The sequence below is a fragment of the Oryctolagus cuniculus genome, chromosome 3 (assembly GCF_964237555.1).
Source record: "Oryctolagus cuniculus chromosome 3, mOryCun1.1, whole genome shotgun sequence".
Taxonomy (NCBI): domain Eukaryota; kingdom Metazoa; phylum Chordata; class Mammalia; order Lagomorpha; family Leporidae; genus Oryctolagus; species Oryctolagus cuniculus.
In genome coordinates, this window is record NC_091434.1 from 605,118 (window position 1) to 620,249 (window position 15,132).

General features: G+C 64.0%; 1 protein-coding gene across 12 annotated transcripts in view; it reads right to left on the bottom strand.

Moving 5' to 3' along the window:
- The window catches only part of SNED1 (sushi, nidogen and EGF like domains 1), a 64,999-nt gene that overhangs the window by 27,335 nt on the left and 22,532 nt on the right, over positions 1–15,132 (bottom strand). For 9 of the 12 annotated variants that reach the window (XR_007916683.2, XM_051839359.2, XM_051839357.2 and 6 more), the window contains exons 7-17: positions 12,686–12,799; positions 12,485–12,598; positions 8,461–8,586; positions 8,270–8,374; positions 7,947–8,060; positions 7,144–7,260; positions 6,594–6,710; positions 6,267–6,383; positions 6,020–6,133; positions 5,686–5,859; positions 2–115 (exon numbers count right to left, since the gene is read on the bottom strand). Coding sequence is in view for 11 of the 12 variants with exons in the window: in XM_051839359.2 (XP_051695319.1) it covers positions 2–115; positions 5,686–5,859; positions 6,020–6,133; positions 6,267–6,383; positions 6,594–6,710; positions 7,144–7,260; positions 7,947–8,060; positions 8,270–8,374; positions 8,461–8,586; positions 12,485–12,598; positions 12,686–12,799 (1,326 nt within the window). In the remaining variant the exon portion in view is untranslated. The remainder of the gene's footprint in view (position 1; positions 116–5,685; positions 5,860–6,019; positions 6,134–6,266; positions 6,384–6,593; positions 6,711–7,143; positions 7,261–7,946; positions 8,061–8,269; positions 8,375–8,460; positions 8,587–12,484; positions 12,599–12,685; positions 12,800–15,132) is intronic. The other 3 variants (XM_051839354.2, XM_051839356.2, XM_051839355.2) reach the window with 3 other exon arrangements.

Sequence of the window (15,132 nt, forward strand, 5' to 3'; positions counted from 1 at the left end):
CCCAGTTCGCAGTGGATGCCCTCGTACCCTCTGGTGCAGAGGCACAGGTAGCCGGCGATGCGGTCCTGGCAGGAGCCCCCGTGCAGGCACGGCTGGGACTGGCACTCGTCGATTTCTGAGACCAAGAACAAAGCGGTGTGTCTCTTACTAAGCCACATTGGGACGGGCACGCGAGCCGCACAGGAGTCTCCCGTGTCCACTCGGGACTTGGAGAAGCCGGAACCCAGGGCTGAGCCTCTGGAGGGGAGGGAGGGCAGCAGCGGTGCAGGGACGCCGTGGGAATTCACGGCACCGGCTCTGAGGCGGGCAGGAAGCCTCTGACAGCTGCGCTCGGCATTGTGGGGCCTGACAGCCATGTTTGCAGGGGTGCGTCTGGGGGCCGATCTTCAGTCTCAAAAGACTCAGCACAGGGTTATTCTAAACTGGGGCTGTGCTCCTGAACTTAGAGAGTAATTGCAGGAGAGTGGAATGCACCAAGTGTGAGGCTGACAGGGCCTGGCGCTCGCCTGCCCCTTCCCTGCGGGCACCTGCCCCACAGCGATTCCTTCGTCTCCTCACAAGCAGGGTTAAAAACGGAGCGAGCGGCTGAGCGACACAGGGCTTCATCCTGGCTGTGACGAGCCTTCCCGGACACGGCGGTGGGGGCTGGCTCAGTCCCCGTGAACGAGGGGCGCCCCGGGGTCTGCCACACGCACCTCCACTTGCTCAGGGGGCGGGGGGCAGGTTCTGGAATGTTTGCTACTACAGAACGTGCTGCTGTGTGCATTCTTCCTTTTTTTAAAAATTTTATTTGACAGGCAGAGTGGACAGTGAGAGAGAGAGACAGAGAGAAAGGTCTTCCTTCCGTTGGTTCACCCCCCAAATGGCCACCACGGCTGATGCTGCACCAGTCTGAAGCCAGGAGCCAGGAGCTTCCTCCTGGTCTCCTACGTGGGTGCAGGCACCCAAGCACCTGGGCCTTCCTCCACTGCCTTCCCACAGCAGAGAGCTGGCCTGGAAGAGGAGCAATCGGGACTAGAACCGGCGCCCATATGGGATGCCGGCGCTGCAGGTGGAGGATTAGCCAAGTGCGCCACGGCGCCGGCCCGTGCATTCTTCCTTGTGCACGTTTTCCTCAGGCTTCTGCCGGGAGTGTGGCTGCGGGACACAGGTTATCACGTGAGCGGCCGGCGCCCCTCAGTCGGGGGTCCAGAATGCCCAGGCCTGCCCGGCTGGAGGCACCTGTCGTGTGTCCATGTGTGCGCCCGAGGGCCGCCCACCCACGCGCTCCTCGCCGGCTGCGCGGCTTCCTCCCCTTCCGACTCACTGGAGCGCTTTGCCGGATCTTCGCCACTGCTGTGCCCGCCTGCTCCTAGTGCCAGCTTTTGTTTCCTCTTCTGCTTCACTGTGTCGGCGGTTAAGCTCCTGATGTTTGCGTGTTCTAATCCGTCCATGCATTTCTTTACAGAGCTTTCTATGGCTTAAGGAATCTTTCTCTCTCCCGAGGTCAGGAAGATATTCAGCTATATTTTCTGTTCACATTTTGTTTTTGTTTTTGTTTTTCTAAAGGAAAGAAGCCACGAACGTTGGTCCGTGAGGCAGTGGTCGCCGTGAGTGGTGAGAAGTGGGGCGAAGCTCCCGGGAATATTCCCTCGCTCCGGTTCTGGCTTTTACGTTTGCCTCTGAGACGGTCCCACGCGTTTGCACGTGCACCGTGTCTGATGCTGCGACACGGTCTGCTTCCCTCCGTTTCCTCGTCCCCGTGGAGACGCGGCTGGCTCTGCACGCCGTCCCCGCTCCCGGGCCTCTTCTCCCGCACTTTGTTCCCCTTCTGTCTCGTGGCCCCACCCGGGGACCCGGCAGGGCGGTGCAGGAACCAGTGAGACGTGGGCCTGGCCTTGTGCTGCCTGCCCTCGCCGGCGTCCTGGGGGCTGTGGGTGTTCTCGGACGCCCTTTATCCACTCCAGGAAGTCACCTCCTGCCCCGTGTACGCAGAGTCTGCGATAAGCGTGGAATCTGACGGCTGCCGTGTGTGCCGAGCGCCGACCTTCGATGCCGGGGCGGCCCGATCGTCCTCCGGACACAGCGCGGAGCGGCAGCGTGTCTGTCTGTGTTCGCCAGGACGGAGGTTTGCAATTTCCTGGCCTGACAGGTGTGCACGGGCCGCACCGCCCCTCCCACACGGGCGCGGGCGCAGTCGGCGGGGCACTGCAGCCATCGGCTCTTGGCAGTGTGGTGAAAGGCACCCTTGAAGTGGGGCGGTGCTCCCTCGTGCAGACTGTGTCAGCCGCGGCTCGTTTCTGGGGGTGGCGACGAGGCCGTGTAGACGGCCTTTGTTAAGTCTTCCTATGGACAGTGCGTCCACTCCTCCCGACTTCACCTCCCGGTGCCTCCGTCAGCTCAGCGGCACAGCCCGCATCCCAGGCCCGGGTTCAAGTCCCAGCTCCACTCCTGGTTCCAGCTTCCTGCTGAGGCAGACCCTCCCGGGGGGCAGCTCAAGGAGCTGGCTTCCTGGCCCTCGCGTGGCTGTCACCAGGCCCTTGTGGGCACTTGGTGAGTGAGCCAGTAGATGGGAATCCTCTCTGCCTCTGTCTCTGTCTTTGAAATCAACAAAATGAATAAAACTTTAGGGGCCAGCGTTGTGGTGTAGCAGGTAAAGCCGCCACCTGCAGCGCCACCACCCCATGTGGGCGCTGGTAGGGGTGGTGGCTGCTCTGCCTCTGATGCACCTCCCTGCTAATGCGCCTGGGAAAGCAGCAGAAGACGGCTCAGGAACGTGGTCCCTCACCACAAGGGAGACCTGGGTGGAACTTGTGGCTCCTGGCCTCAGCCTGGCCCAGGCCCAGCTGTTGTGGTCATGTGGAAGGTGAACCAACAGAGGAAGACCTCTCTCTGTCTCAACTCCGCTTTTCAAATAAATAAAATCTTTAAAAAAAAAAAAAAAGGTAAATGGGGCCAGCGCTGTGGCACAGTGGGTTAAAGCCCTGGCCTGAAGCACCGGCACCCCATATGGACACCGGTTCTAGTCCCGGCTGCTCCTCTTTCGATCCAGCTCTCTGCTGTGGCCTGGGAAAGCCGTGGAAGATGGCCCAAGTGCTTGGGCCCCTGCACCTGCATAGGAGACTCAGATGAAACTCCTGGCTCCTGGCTTCAGATCGGTGCAGCTCCAGCTGTTGCGGCCAGTTGGAGAGTGAACCATCAGATGGAAGACTCTCTCTCTCTCTCTCTCTCTCTCTCTGCCTCTCCTCTCTCTGTGTAACTCTTTCAAATAAATAAACCTTAAAAAAGAAAAGTAAAAAACTGAAATTTAGCAGTGTATCCTGTTGGCAGTAGTGACTGGCTTCTTGTGTGTGGCCCGGTGGACGAGTTAGCTCAGGCGCTCTCCCGGTCTTTCCTCTCCCGGCCAGTGGTTTGGCTCTAACTGCTCCGGGAGAAGCGGCTCAAAGCCCCCCAGGGTGAAGGCCCAGGGAGCCGGCGCGCGCCCCCAGCGTTGCTTCTGTGTGTGCAGGGGCTGGGTCAGAGCCGCTGCCTCGCGCGGGGAGCTAACCAGCTGCCTCTCAGCTCGGGCTCCGCACGGCCCGACCTGTGTCCGCCTGGTGCTGTTCCTGACACTGTTCTGAGACCGGGCGTCGTGCGTGGCAGAGTGTCTCAGACGGCAGGGCTTGTTCCGTGGGGCGCCCACGATGTTTCCCGCGGCGTCTGGGCCGCTTGTGCCTGCTGTATTTTTTCTACCATAATTCTTTCTAATCAGTATCTGTGGTGAGCTGTGCTGGAGGTGGGATGTTCTCACATTTTACCACGGGCTCTGCGGGCTCTGCAGCCCTTCACCGTGTCCGCGGCAGCAGTCCTGGGGATTAACACCCGGTGCTCCAGCGTCCACTCGTGGTCTTTTTGGCCTTCTCTCCTTTTTGGTTTAAAGATTTATTTATTTATTTATTTATTTTGAGAGGCAGAGTTACAGAGAGGGGGAGAGACAGAGACAGAGGTCTTCCATCCTCGGGTTCACTCCCCAGATGGCTGCAACAGCCGGACCTAGGTTGATCGAAGCCAGGAGCCAGGAGCTTCTTCCGGGCCTCCCACATGGGTGTGGAGGCCCAAGGACCTGGGCCATCTTCTACTGCTTTCCCAGGCCACAGCATGGAGCTGGATCGGAACTGGAGCAGCCGGGACTCAAACCAGTGCCCATATGGGGTGCCGGCCCGCAGGCAGAAGCTGAACCCCCCGGCCCCACCCTCCGCTGTTGTCGCCTGTTGTCTCAGTGTTGGCCCCTGCGCTGGCTTCTTTCTGGGGACTTCAAAGCGACCCTTCAGCTCACCGATCAGTGTTCATCTCTATCTGTTTCTAAACTCTGCTGTCTCAATTAGTACAGTTCCGGATCTTCTTTCCACTCGCATTTTTAATGATTTGCTGATCCTGTTTACAGGAGCAATGTCATGTTCACTTTTATTTGTCATTTTATACTGTTTCATATAAAATACTGTGATTGTTTTATATTGTAGCAGTGGATGTCGTCTGGACTTTAATTATCTTTTTTTTTTTTTCAGGTGGCTGTACTCCCCGCTGTCCTCTCTCTCTCTCTCACTCTCTCTCTCTCTGAGTGGCTGTACTCCCGCTGTCCTCTCTCTCTCTCTCTGAGTGGCTATACTCCCCGCTGTCCTCTCTCTCTCTCTCTGAGTGGCTGTCCTCTCTCTCTCTCTCTCTCTCTCTCTCTCTGAGTGGCTGTACTCCCGCTGTCCTCTCTCTCTCTCTCTGAGTGGCTGTACTCCCCGCTGTCCTCTCTCTCTCTCTCTCTCTCTCTCAGTGGCTGTCCTCTCTCTCTCTCTCTGTCTCTGAGTGGCTGTCCTCTCTCTCTCTCTCTCTCTGAGTGGCTGTACTCCCCGCTGTCCTCTCTCTCTCTCTCTCTGAGTGGCTGTACTCCCCGCTGTCCTCTCTCTCTCTCTCTCAGTGGCTGTCCTCTCTCTCTCTCTCTCTCAGTGGCTGTCCTCTCTCTCTCTCTCCCTCTCTCTGAGTGGCTGTACTCCCCGCTGTCCTCTCTCTCTCTCTCTCTCTCTCTCTCTCAGTGGCTGTCCTCTCTCTCTCCCTCTGTCTCTGAGTGGCTGTCCTCTCTCTCTCCCTCTGAGTGGCTGTCCTCTCTCTCTCTCTCTCTCTCTCTCTCTCAGTGGCTGTCCTCTCTCTCTCTCTCTGTCTCTGAGTGGCTGGTCCCAAGCTTTGGCTTAGCCAGTGCTCCTGCAGTTATGTTCCTGGCCCCACATCACCAGAGCTGTGACTGAAGGGGTCAGGACCCCAGCTGCTGGGCACAGATGGGTGGTGCTGAGGCCGTCTCTGGAGCTCCACTCTTCTGTGGCCGCGTTCTAATCTAGGTTCTGATCCCACAGGCCCTCCAGGGTCGTGGTGCGTGTGGGGTTTCCCGTTGTGACGTGGTTCTGATTCCGCACGTCCTCTGTGGCTGTCATGTGTGTGGGTTTCCTGTTCGGATTCTGCAGGTCTGGCTGCGGCCAGGGTAGGACGGGCCGTGAGCTTGGATCTGCCAGGACCCTGCCTTTGGGCTATTGCTTGGCCGTGGCTGCTTCACCTGCGGGGGGTCCTGTGGTGTTTGACCACCCTTGGGTTACTCTGAGGAAGACTCGCTAATGCCCAGAGCCCAGTCGGAGACTGAGGGACCCTGGTGTGGTCACCCACCCCGCCCCCAGGGACCCACAGAATCACCGAGGCACTGGGGAGGCTCACTCCAGACACCTTGCGGCTGGCAGACGCGGGTGAGGCTGGGGGCGCTCAGACTGTAGCCGCGGTCACAGGTGTACAAGGCCACCGAGCCCAGCCTGGTGCCGTTGAGACGCAGGGTCGCGTGCTTCACCTCGTCGGGGGGGCCGCAGTCCACCTCTGCAGGGCACAGCAGCCTGTCCCACACGGTGGGCACCCGTCCAGGCCCAGCACCACCCTCCCCAAGCAGAGGGTGCCTGCTCCTGGGGTCGGCCGTCCTGTAGCTTCCTCCTGGGCCCCGGTGCTGCCCAGCCCGCACGCTGGCCCCCGGACCTCTTACCCGCCTGGCACCGGCGCCCCGTGTACCCTGGCTGGCAGTGGCAGGAGAAGTCTGTGCCCAGGTCCCTGCAGGTGCCCCCGTTCACACATGGGCTCCGGAAGCAGGGGGAGGGGGCTGTGGAGACGAAGAGGGTCACAGTGGCTGCGTCTTCCTGGGGGCTTCCGGGCTGTTTGGGGCCCCAGCCCCCTGCACCAGCTCCGCCTCCACCCCTGCGGGGCCTGCGCCCGCCCTGGCCTGCCCACTCTACCTATCTCACAGTGCCTCCCGGAGAAGCCTGGGGGACAGTCGCACTTGTATTTGCCGATGTAGTGGAAGCAGGTGCCACCGTTGTGACACGGGCCAGAGGCGCACGAGTCTGGCTTCCCTGGAATCACAGGCAGCCAGCAGGGTCAGGGTCACGGCTCACGGCCCTCCCTGGTGCCTCCGCATCCCAGAGCTCGGGGCCCTCGTGGGAATGGTCCTGAGAAGCCACGTGCCGTGGTCGGGTTAGGGGTCGGGGTTCCGCCCCACTCCACCCAGGCTGATGGAGGCTCTGGCTCAGGGCCCCGCGACCCCCGGGGTGCTGGGGGCCCACCGATCTCACAGTGCCTCCCGGTGAAGCGGTAGGGGCAGCTGCACTGGTACTGGCCGCCTGCCTCCTTGCACGTGCCCCCATTCCGGCAGGGCCCCGAGCTGCACAGGTGTGGCCGGGCTGTGTGGAAGCAGACAGAGGCGGTGAGCGGGGTGCACGTCTTCTCGGTCCCTGGGCCTGCGGTCACCAGGGGCAGCTGGGGCACTGCTTCAGAGCGCAGGAAGGCACAGCGCTGCTGGGCCGGGGCCTGCTCCCGGGCACGGGACGGGCCCTGGCGACGCTCCCCGCCCCGTCAGGTTTCACAAGGCCCGCGTTCAGCACCGTGACTCCATCTGGAAAAAGCTGAGCAGGAAATGGAACCTCCAGGGAGGCAAGCAGTGGCAAAAGCAGCAGCGAAAGTGGGAGGAGCTAGGACCAGCGAGCAGCCAACTGCGCGTCAGGCCAGGCCGGGCCAGGGAGACGGCCAGCGGAAGCGAAGAGCCGAGAGCGTGAGTGAGAGGGCGTGCAGGGCGCCCACCCCGCGCCACGCCCTCCCCCGCAGGTGCCCGCCTGCCTTTCTCGCAGTGGCGGCCGTGGAACCCTCGCGGGCACTCGCACGTGTAGGAGTCCTCGTGGGCGTGGCAGGAGCCTCCGTTGAAGCAGGGGTCCGAGTCGCAGGGGGACGGCAGGGCTGGGGGCAGAGGGCGGGCCTGCAGCAGGTGCCACGCCCCAGCGCACCACCAGGGCCACCTGACTTGGGTCCCCCCGGGCTTGAGTCCTCGCGGGGGCAAGGAAGCCGCTTCCCGGGGTTGCCTGATTCTGACTTCACCAGAAAGCGCGGCCCGGGACGAGGCGGCACTGGGCGGGTCGCACTGGGCAGGTCTGGCACGGCCCGCAACGAAGCGGCACTGGGCGGGTCTAGTAGCCTGCTCTACCTGGCGCAGCACCGCCACTGTAAGCATCACCGGTGTGCAGGTGACTGCCCCCCTGTGCCCCGGGTCAATACCATGTACGGGGCCTCCCCCCGCGTGCACGGTATGTGGGGGCCTCGCCCCGTGTGCACGGCGTGTGGGGGCCTCCCCCCGCGTGCACGGTATGTGGGGGCCTCGTCCCGTGTGCACGGTGTGTGGGGGCCTCATCCCGTGTGCACGGAGTGTGGGGGCCTCCCGCCGTGTGCACGGCGTGTGGGGGCCTCTTCCCGCATGCACGGTGTGTGCCTGTCATAGTGCTTTCCCCCGCCGGCCTCGGGAGTGGAGCGGGAGCCGTCAGGCGAGGCTGTGGGGAGAGGCCCCGGCAGGCGCCTGCTTGCTCAGACGACTGCCCCCACCTCGCCCACTGCTCGCTCTGCACACGGGGCCTGCGTGCCGGCTCACTCACGGTGGCTGACGTTGTGGTCGGTGTGGCAGACACAGAGGTAGGTGCCGCCGTACTCCATGCAGTAGCCGCCGTCCGGGCACTGGGTGTTCACGTTGCAGGGCGTGGCTGTGACTTCTGCAGACAAAGGAAGGTGGCGCCGCTGAGCCCAGTCTCCTGAACACTGTGTGAAACCAGCTACAGGCAGGTGTGGGCGTGGCCCGGCCCTGCGCGGAAGGCGTGGGCTGGAAACATCAGTGAATTTGCTGCTTCCTCCTGGTCCCAGCCCCAAGCCACGCGTCCTGCCTGGTTATGGGGGTGCCCTCTCCACTGGCCCTGGCACCTACCAAACTCACAGAGGAGCCCGAAGAACCCCGGGGGGCACTGGCAGAGGGTGGCGTTGGCGCCCAGGCACTGGCCTCCGTTGCGACACTCACAGTCCTCAGGGGTGCCTGCCACAAAGAGAGGTGTGTGGGGCCTCCTGGGGCACTGCCAGGGGCCCCCGCCACCCCAGCTCACAGCCCCCGCTGCCACGCACCTTCCCTGCAGTGCGGCCCCACGAAGCCCTGGGGACACGCGCACACATAGCCCTGCTCCGCACTCACGCAGGTGCCCCCGTTCTGGCAGGGGGCCGAGAGGCAGGCGTCAGGCACCGGGCGGCTTCCTGTGAGGACGGCAGGGGTCAGCAGCGCCCGTGCAGCGCCGGGGCTTCACCTCCGTCTCGGCCAAGTGCGCCTGGAGCCAGATGCTGCTTTCCTGCGGCCCTGCAGCTCAGCTCAGCACCTCCTGCGCCCCTTGGGGTGAGAGGAACGGGGCCCCCGGGGTGCGCCCAGGGCTCACTCCTGACCCAGCATTCCGGGGTCAAATGCCCGGGGCTGCTCAGTTACCTGTCCGTGGCTGACCTCTGGTCTCGTGGTGCCGTGGTTGGAAAACACAGCTTCAAATGTCCTGAGCCCAAGTACAGCCTGGCGTGGTGAGGCCGTGAGCCCTCGAGGAGGGCAAGGGCGGCCTGAGTGGCAGAGGCCAGGCCACGCCCCCGGGGCCTCCCTGCCTCCCTGGGCCTCTGTCCGCCTCGGCCCGTCTCTGTCTCTGAGCCACGTCAGCAGGTGCGCTGGTGGGTGCTGCCGCGTCCTCCCCGTGACCTGAGCACCACAGGCCCTGCCTCACCCGCAAGTATAATCTCCGTCGCATCAGCAGAGCCCCTCCAGCCCCTCAAGTCTGCCGACTTAGCACTTTTTTTTTTTTTTTTTTTGACAGGCAGAGTGGACAGTGAGAGAGAGAGACAGAGAGAAAGGTCTTCCTTTTGCCGTTGGTTCACCCTCCAATGGCTGCCGCGGCCGGCATGCTGCAGCCGGCGCGCCGCGCTGATCCGATGGCAGGAGCCAGGTGCTTCTCCTGGTCTCCCATGGGGTGCAGGGCCTGAGCACTTGGGCCATCCTCCACTGCACTCCCTGGCCACAGCAGAAAGCTGGCCTGGAAGAGGGGCAACCGGGACAGAATCCGGCACCCCGACCGGGACTAGAACCTGGTGTGCTGGTGCCGCAGGCGGAGGATTAGCCTAGTGAGTCGCGGCGCCGGCTGACTTAGCACTTTAACAAACGTTTAAAACCTACTTATTTATTTGAAAGGCAGAGATACAGAAGGGGGGAGGGGGGAGGGAGAGAGGGAGGGGGGAGAGAGAGAGAGAGGCTTGCATCCGCTGGTTCACTCCCCAAATGCTCACAATGGCCAGGGCTGGGCCAGGCTGAAGCCAGGAGCCGGGAGCTTGTTCTGGGTCTCCCTCGTGGGAGCAGGGCCCAGCTGGGACCGTCTTCCACTGCTGTCCCAGGCCATTCGTGGGGAGCTGGATGGGAAGTGGAGCAGCCGGGACTTGAACCGGCGCCCATGTGGGATGCTGGTGCCACAGCACCGGCCCCCAAATCCTCCTCAACCCTCGGATCTTGGCAGTTTGCCCGCGATCTGGGTCCGAGTCCTCTCGCGTGGAGGAGTCTGGCTGCCGCCCCTACGCACCTGCCCGGTGCCCCCCCTCCCACTTTGCTGCCTGGCGCGGGCGTGCTGGTGCCGCCGCCGCGCCTTCCTCACACCGAACGGCCTTGGTTTCTCGTCGGGCTGTCTGGCCTGGCCTTCTGCGGCGTCTGACCTGCCACTCCCAGGGCACACGCGTGTGTCACGCCTGTAAGTTCTTTTCCAGCAGGCTTCCCCGTCCCATGTTCTCCCGGTGGTCCTGTACACTGAGCGCATCGGTGGCGGGGGAGCAAACCCCGCGCCTGCGGACTCTGCCCTCTGTCCCTTCCGGCGCCTGTGCCTCTGCTCCGCCGTGGCTTAGCGCTTTGTCTACAGCGGATTCTGGGTCCGGTCTGTGACACGCCCAGTGCACTGCTGCTACAGCATGTGGGGTCTGCCGTGTCGCCCGCTTAGCCCTGCGGCGTACCTGACCCAGCGCCACTTCCTTTTCACATTTGCTCTGTGGTCCAGACCAGTGTTGTTCAGCAGGGACCTGACCAGCTCTGGAAGGCTGGCTTCCTGGGAACTCCGCCCACTGTCGGCCCTGGGAGCACCCAGCTCTCCACGCTGGCCGCCGGGAGCAGCCCTGGGGGCACCCAGCCCCTCCACACTGACTTCCTGGAGCAGCCCTGGGGGCACCCAGCCCCTCCACACTGACTTCCTGGAGCAGCCCTGGGGGCACCCAGCCCCTCCACACTGACTGCCGGGAGCAGCCCTGGGAGCACCCAGCTCTCCACACTGGCCGCCGGGAGCAGCCCTGGGAGCACCCAGCTCTCCACACTGGCCGCCGGGAGCAGCCCTGGGAGCACCCAGCCCCTCACACTGACTGCCGGGAGCAGCCCTGGGAGCACCCAGCTCCTCCACACTGGCCGCCAGGAGCAGCCCTGGGAGCACCCAGCCCCTCACACTGGCCTCCGGGAGAGGCCCGGGGAGCACCCAGCTCTCCACACTGGCCTCTGGGAGCAGCCCTGGGGGCACCCAGCCCCTCACACTGGCCTCCGGGAGAGGCCCGGGGAGCACCCAGCTCTCCACACTGGCCGCCGGGAGCAGCCCTGGGAGCACCCAGCCCCTCACACTGACTGCCGGGAGAGGCCCGGGGAGCACCCAGCTCTCCACACTGGCCTCCGGGAGCAGCCCTGGGGGCACCCAGCCCCTCCACACTGACTTCCTGGAGCAGCCCTGGGGGCACCCAGCCCCTCCACACTGACTTCCTGGAGCAGCCCTGGGGGCACCCAGCCCCTCCACACTGACTGCCGGGAGCAGCCCTGGGAGCACCCAGCTCTCCACACTGGCCGCCGGGAGCAGCCCTGGGAGCACCCAGCTCTCCACACTGACTGCCGGGAGCAGCCCTGGGGGCACCCAGCCCCTCCACACTGACTGCCGGGAGCAGCCCTGGGAGCACCCAGCTCTCCACACTGGCCGCCGGGAGCAGCCCTGGGAGCACCCAGCTCTCCACACTGGCCGCCGGGAGCAGGTGTCCCAGTCCTGAGCTCTCAGAGCGGCTCGGCTCCCTGGTGTCCAGGGCTCTTCCCCACCACGTGATTTCACCCCGCCCGGGTCGCACAGGGCCTCCCTTGGTCACACCGGGGCCCTTGTCCCCATGTCGGGAGGGCCCTGCTCTCTGCTGCTGTGCCCAGCGGAACTTGACTCTGTCAACTCCGAGGGACAGCTGCACCCTGTCCCGCCGCCCGCACAGGGCCTGGAGCCCTCCTCTCAGGGACAGCCGCCCGTGCTGGCCGACGGCTGACGGCAGGGGCTTCGGAGACTCTGCCTGCTTTGACGCTGTTGGCAGCACAAGAAATTCCTGAAGCTGTCAATTCTTCTTGGCCAGAAGCGAAAGCCCGGACCCTCTTCCTTTGAAATCCGGTTCTTGGCCAACTTCCCGCAGATGTGGCCGGGCCGTCGGTGTCTCCCGCAGGAGCCCGGAGCAGGAGCGGCGTGGGCTCTGCGTCCTGGGACTCGCCCGCCTGCATTACTGCTCTGCACAACGCGCCTGCTTTCTGGGCGGGGCTCTGCAGGGGCCCCCTGGCAAGGCGCCCTGGCCCTGCCACCTGACTCAGGCGCAGGATGTCGCAGGCTCACAGCTCAGAGGGGTCCGTCGTCAGCATCTCCCTGGGGAGAAGCCGTTCCCACTGGGTCCAAAGCCCCCTGACACTAAAGCGCCCACGTGACTGCCTACTGCGGGCGGAGTCTCCAAGAGATCTCAGGACCTCCGTGTGTGGGGAGGCATGGGAACCTTGTCCTCTGTCCCTGCCCAGCCTGGGAGCCCCGCCCTCTGTCCCTGCCCAGCCTGGGAGCCCCGCCCTCTGTCCCTGCCCAGCCTGGGAACCCCGCCCTCTGTCCCTGCCCAGCCTGGGAGCCCCGCCCTCTGTCCCTGCCCAGCCTGGGAGCCCCGCCCTCTGTCCCTGCCCAGCCTGGGAGCCCCGCCCTCTGTCCCTGCCCAGCCTGGGAACCCCGCCCTCTGTCCCTGCCCAGCCTGGGAACCCCGCCCTCTGTCCCTGCCCAGCCTGGGAGCCCCGCCCTCTGTCCCTGCCCGGCCCCGCCTCCAGGGCACTTACCTGTCTCACAGTGGGGTCCCTCGAAGGGCTCTGGGCACACACAGCTGTAGCCCCCGGCCAGGTCCACACAGGAGCCTCCGTTCAGGCATGGGGCGGAACTGCATTCGTCCACGTCTGGGGGCGGCAGAGGCGGGGGCTTGGCCAGCCTGCACCTGGCACTCGGCTGGGGCGAGAGCCCCTCACCCTGGGAGAGCCGCTCACCCGTCTCGCAGGCGGCGCCCGTGTAGCCGGCCGGGCACACACACGCCGCGGAGCCTCCTTCCTCCCGGCACTGTCCCCCGTGCTGACACTCCGCATCCTCACATGGCGATCGGGCTGCAGGCAGAGAGGAGCGGACTGGGCGCTCGCCTGCCCCGTGGCAGCTCCCCCCACAGCGCGCGCGCCAGGCTGGGAGCTGGGCTGGCCAGGGCAGCCCTGTGGCCACTCCACCTGGACTGGGTCTGGGGTCAGCAGGCCTGGGGAAGGGAGGAGGCGTGGGCGCTCCCGTGAGCTGTGAAGGGGAGCTCCACGCAGGATGGGGAGCAGTTGGTACAGGGACCACCTGTGCCCGGGGCCCTGGCCGGCCAGAGTGGGGTGGGCAGGGCCCCTTGACCTGCCCCTGGCCCTCCCTGATCCTGGGGCAGCCAGGAGGAGGGGGAGGGGACATGCCGCCTCCCCCCAGCCACATCACCTGTTTTGCCGTCAGCTCCTTCCAAAACCACCTCAACACAGGGAGCAGGCAGGCAGTGGGGGCCCCGCTCCTTGGCACAGGAAGGAGGGGGTGGTCCCGGGACCCCCAGGAGGTGTGGCAGCGCTGCCCTCTGCCTGACCTGCTCCAGGGTGCGTTCTGTGGGGCCCTGGGGCCTGCACACCCACGCCTGGACACTGCGGGCTCCTGACACACACAGCAGGTGGCCACGGCTGCACCTGAGGGAGTCAGGGCCACCCACGCGGCAAACAGGCTGCAGAACCAGGGCCGCGTCGGCTCCAGGCCTTCTTGGGGGTCACCCTTGGCTGTACTCTGGAACTGGGGCCCTCTGGGAGGCTCCGCCCAACCCAAGTGGTGGCCCTCCAAGGCCATGCTCAGGGTCTCCCACACAGGCCCCACAGGGCTCTTGCCAAGAGGGGGAGAAGACCCTGGGCCCCTGTTTTTCACGGCTGGGAAACCCTATCCCGGCCCTCGTGCGGAGAACTCGTGGGAGAGCTAGGTGGGAGCTGGTGGCCGAGGACAGGCCCCTGTGTGTGGGCTGTGCCCAGCCCTGCTGTCTGTGGCAGGGACCGGGCAAGACCACGCCCCCGAGCCTGCACTGGACAGCTGAGGGGTCCCTGTGGTGACCTCAGCTGAGAGCTTTCACACACACGCCAGCCCACCCTGCCAGCTGGAAGTTCTGCCAGCTCTCCCCACGCTTCCCTGTGGCATTTTACTCCACCATATTTCACGTACAAAGCTCATGCAGGCATTGAACTAAGGTTCCCTCCCGTGGAGACAGTGTGCAGTGCAGCACTCGCCGTGGCCAGCAGCCTCTGAAAGGAGTGGCTTTCGTGGCCTGAGCCATCCACTGGTCACCCTCAGATGATCCACTGGCGCCTGCCAGTCTTTGCTGTGATTGGCACAGGCCATGCCGCGCCCCTGGGGAAGCAGGTCTGGACGAGGGGGCCCTGAGTCTACCTTTCTTCTCCAGGGGGCGCTAACGGCAGATAGCGGGCGTCCCAATCTGAGGGCAGTGGCTTCGAGAGAGCTGGGCTCTTAGCTTCAGAGCCAGGTCTGGGAAGGTGAGTGGGGAGCGCCGTGGACGTGGTTCTCGGCACCGTGGATGTGGTTCTCGGCACCACGGCTGGCACAGGGATGATAGGCTGGGAGCCACCAACCTATTGATCAGCCATGGGACTGAGAATAGAACTGGAGAGGAAGCCAGGGAGGTGTGTGTGTGTGGACATGTGTGTGTGTGAGGACACATGTGTGCTAGGACATGGGTGTATGTGGACACATGTATGTGAAGACATGGTGTGTGTGAGGACGTGTGTGTGTGAGGGAGGACACGTGTGTGTGTGAGGGAGGACACGTGTGTGTGTGGGAGGGAGAACATGATGTGTGTGGACACATGCATGTGTGAGGAAAGACACACATGTGTTGGGGGAGAAGACACGGATGTGTGAGGACACGTGTGTGTGAGGGAGGACACGTGTGTGTGGGGACACGTGTGTGTAAGGGAAAACACGGATGTGTGTGTGAGGGAGGACACGTGTGTGTGTGAGGGAGGACATGTGTGTGAGGAAAGACACAGATGTGTGTGTGAGGGGGAAGACACGGATGTGTGAGGACATGTGTGTGTGAGGGAGGACACAGATGTGTGTGTGTGAGGGAGGACACATGTGTGTGTGTGTGTGTGGGAGGAAGGACATGATGCATGTGGACACGTGTGTGTGTGGGAGGGAAGACACAGATGTGTGTGTGAGGGAGGACATGGATGTGTGTGAGAACATGTGTGTGAGGGAGGACACATGTGTGTGTGTGAGGGAGGACATGATGTGTGTGGACACATGTGTGAGGGAAGACACGGATGTGTGTGTGAGGGAGGACATGTGTGTGTGGGGGGAGGGAGGACATGATGTGTGTGGACACATGTGTGTGTGAGGGAAGACATGGATGTGTGTGTGAGGGAGGACAT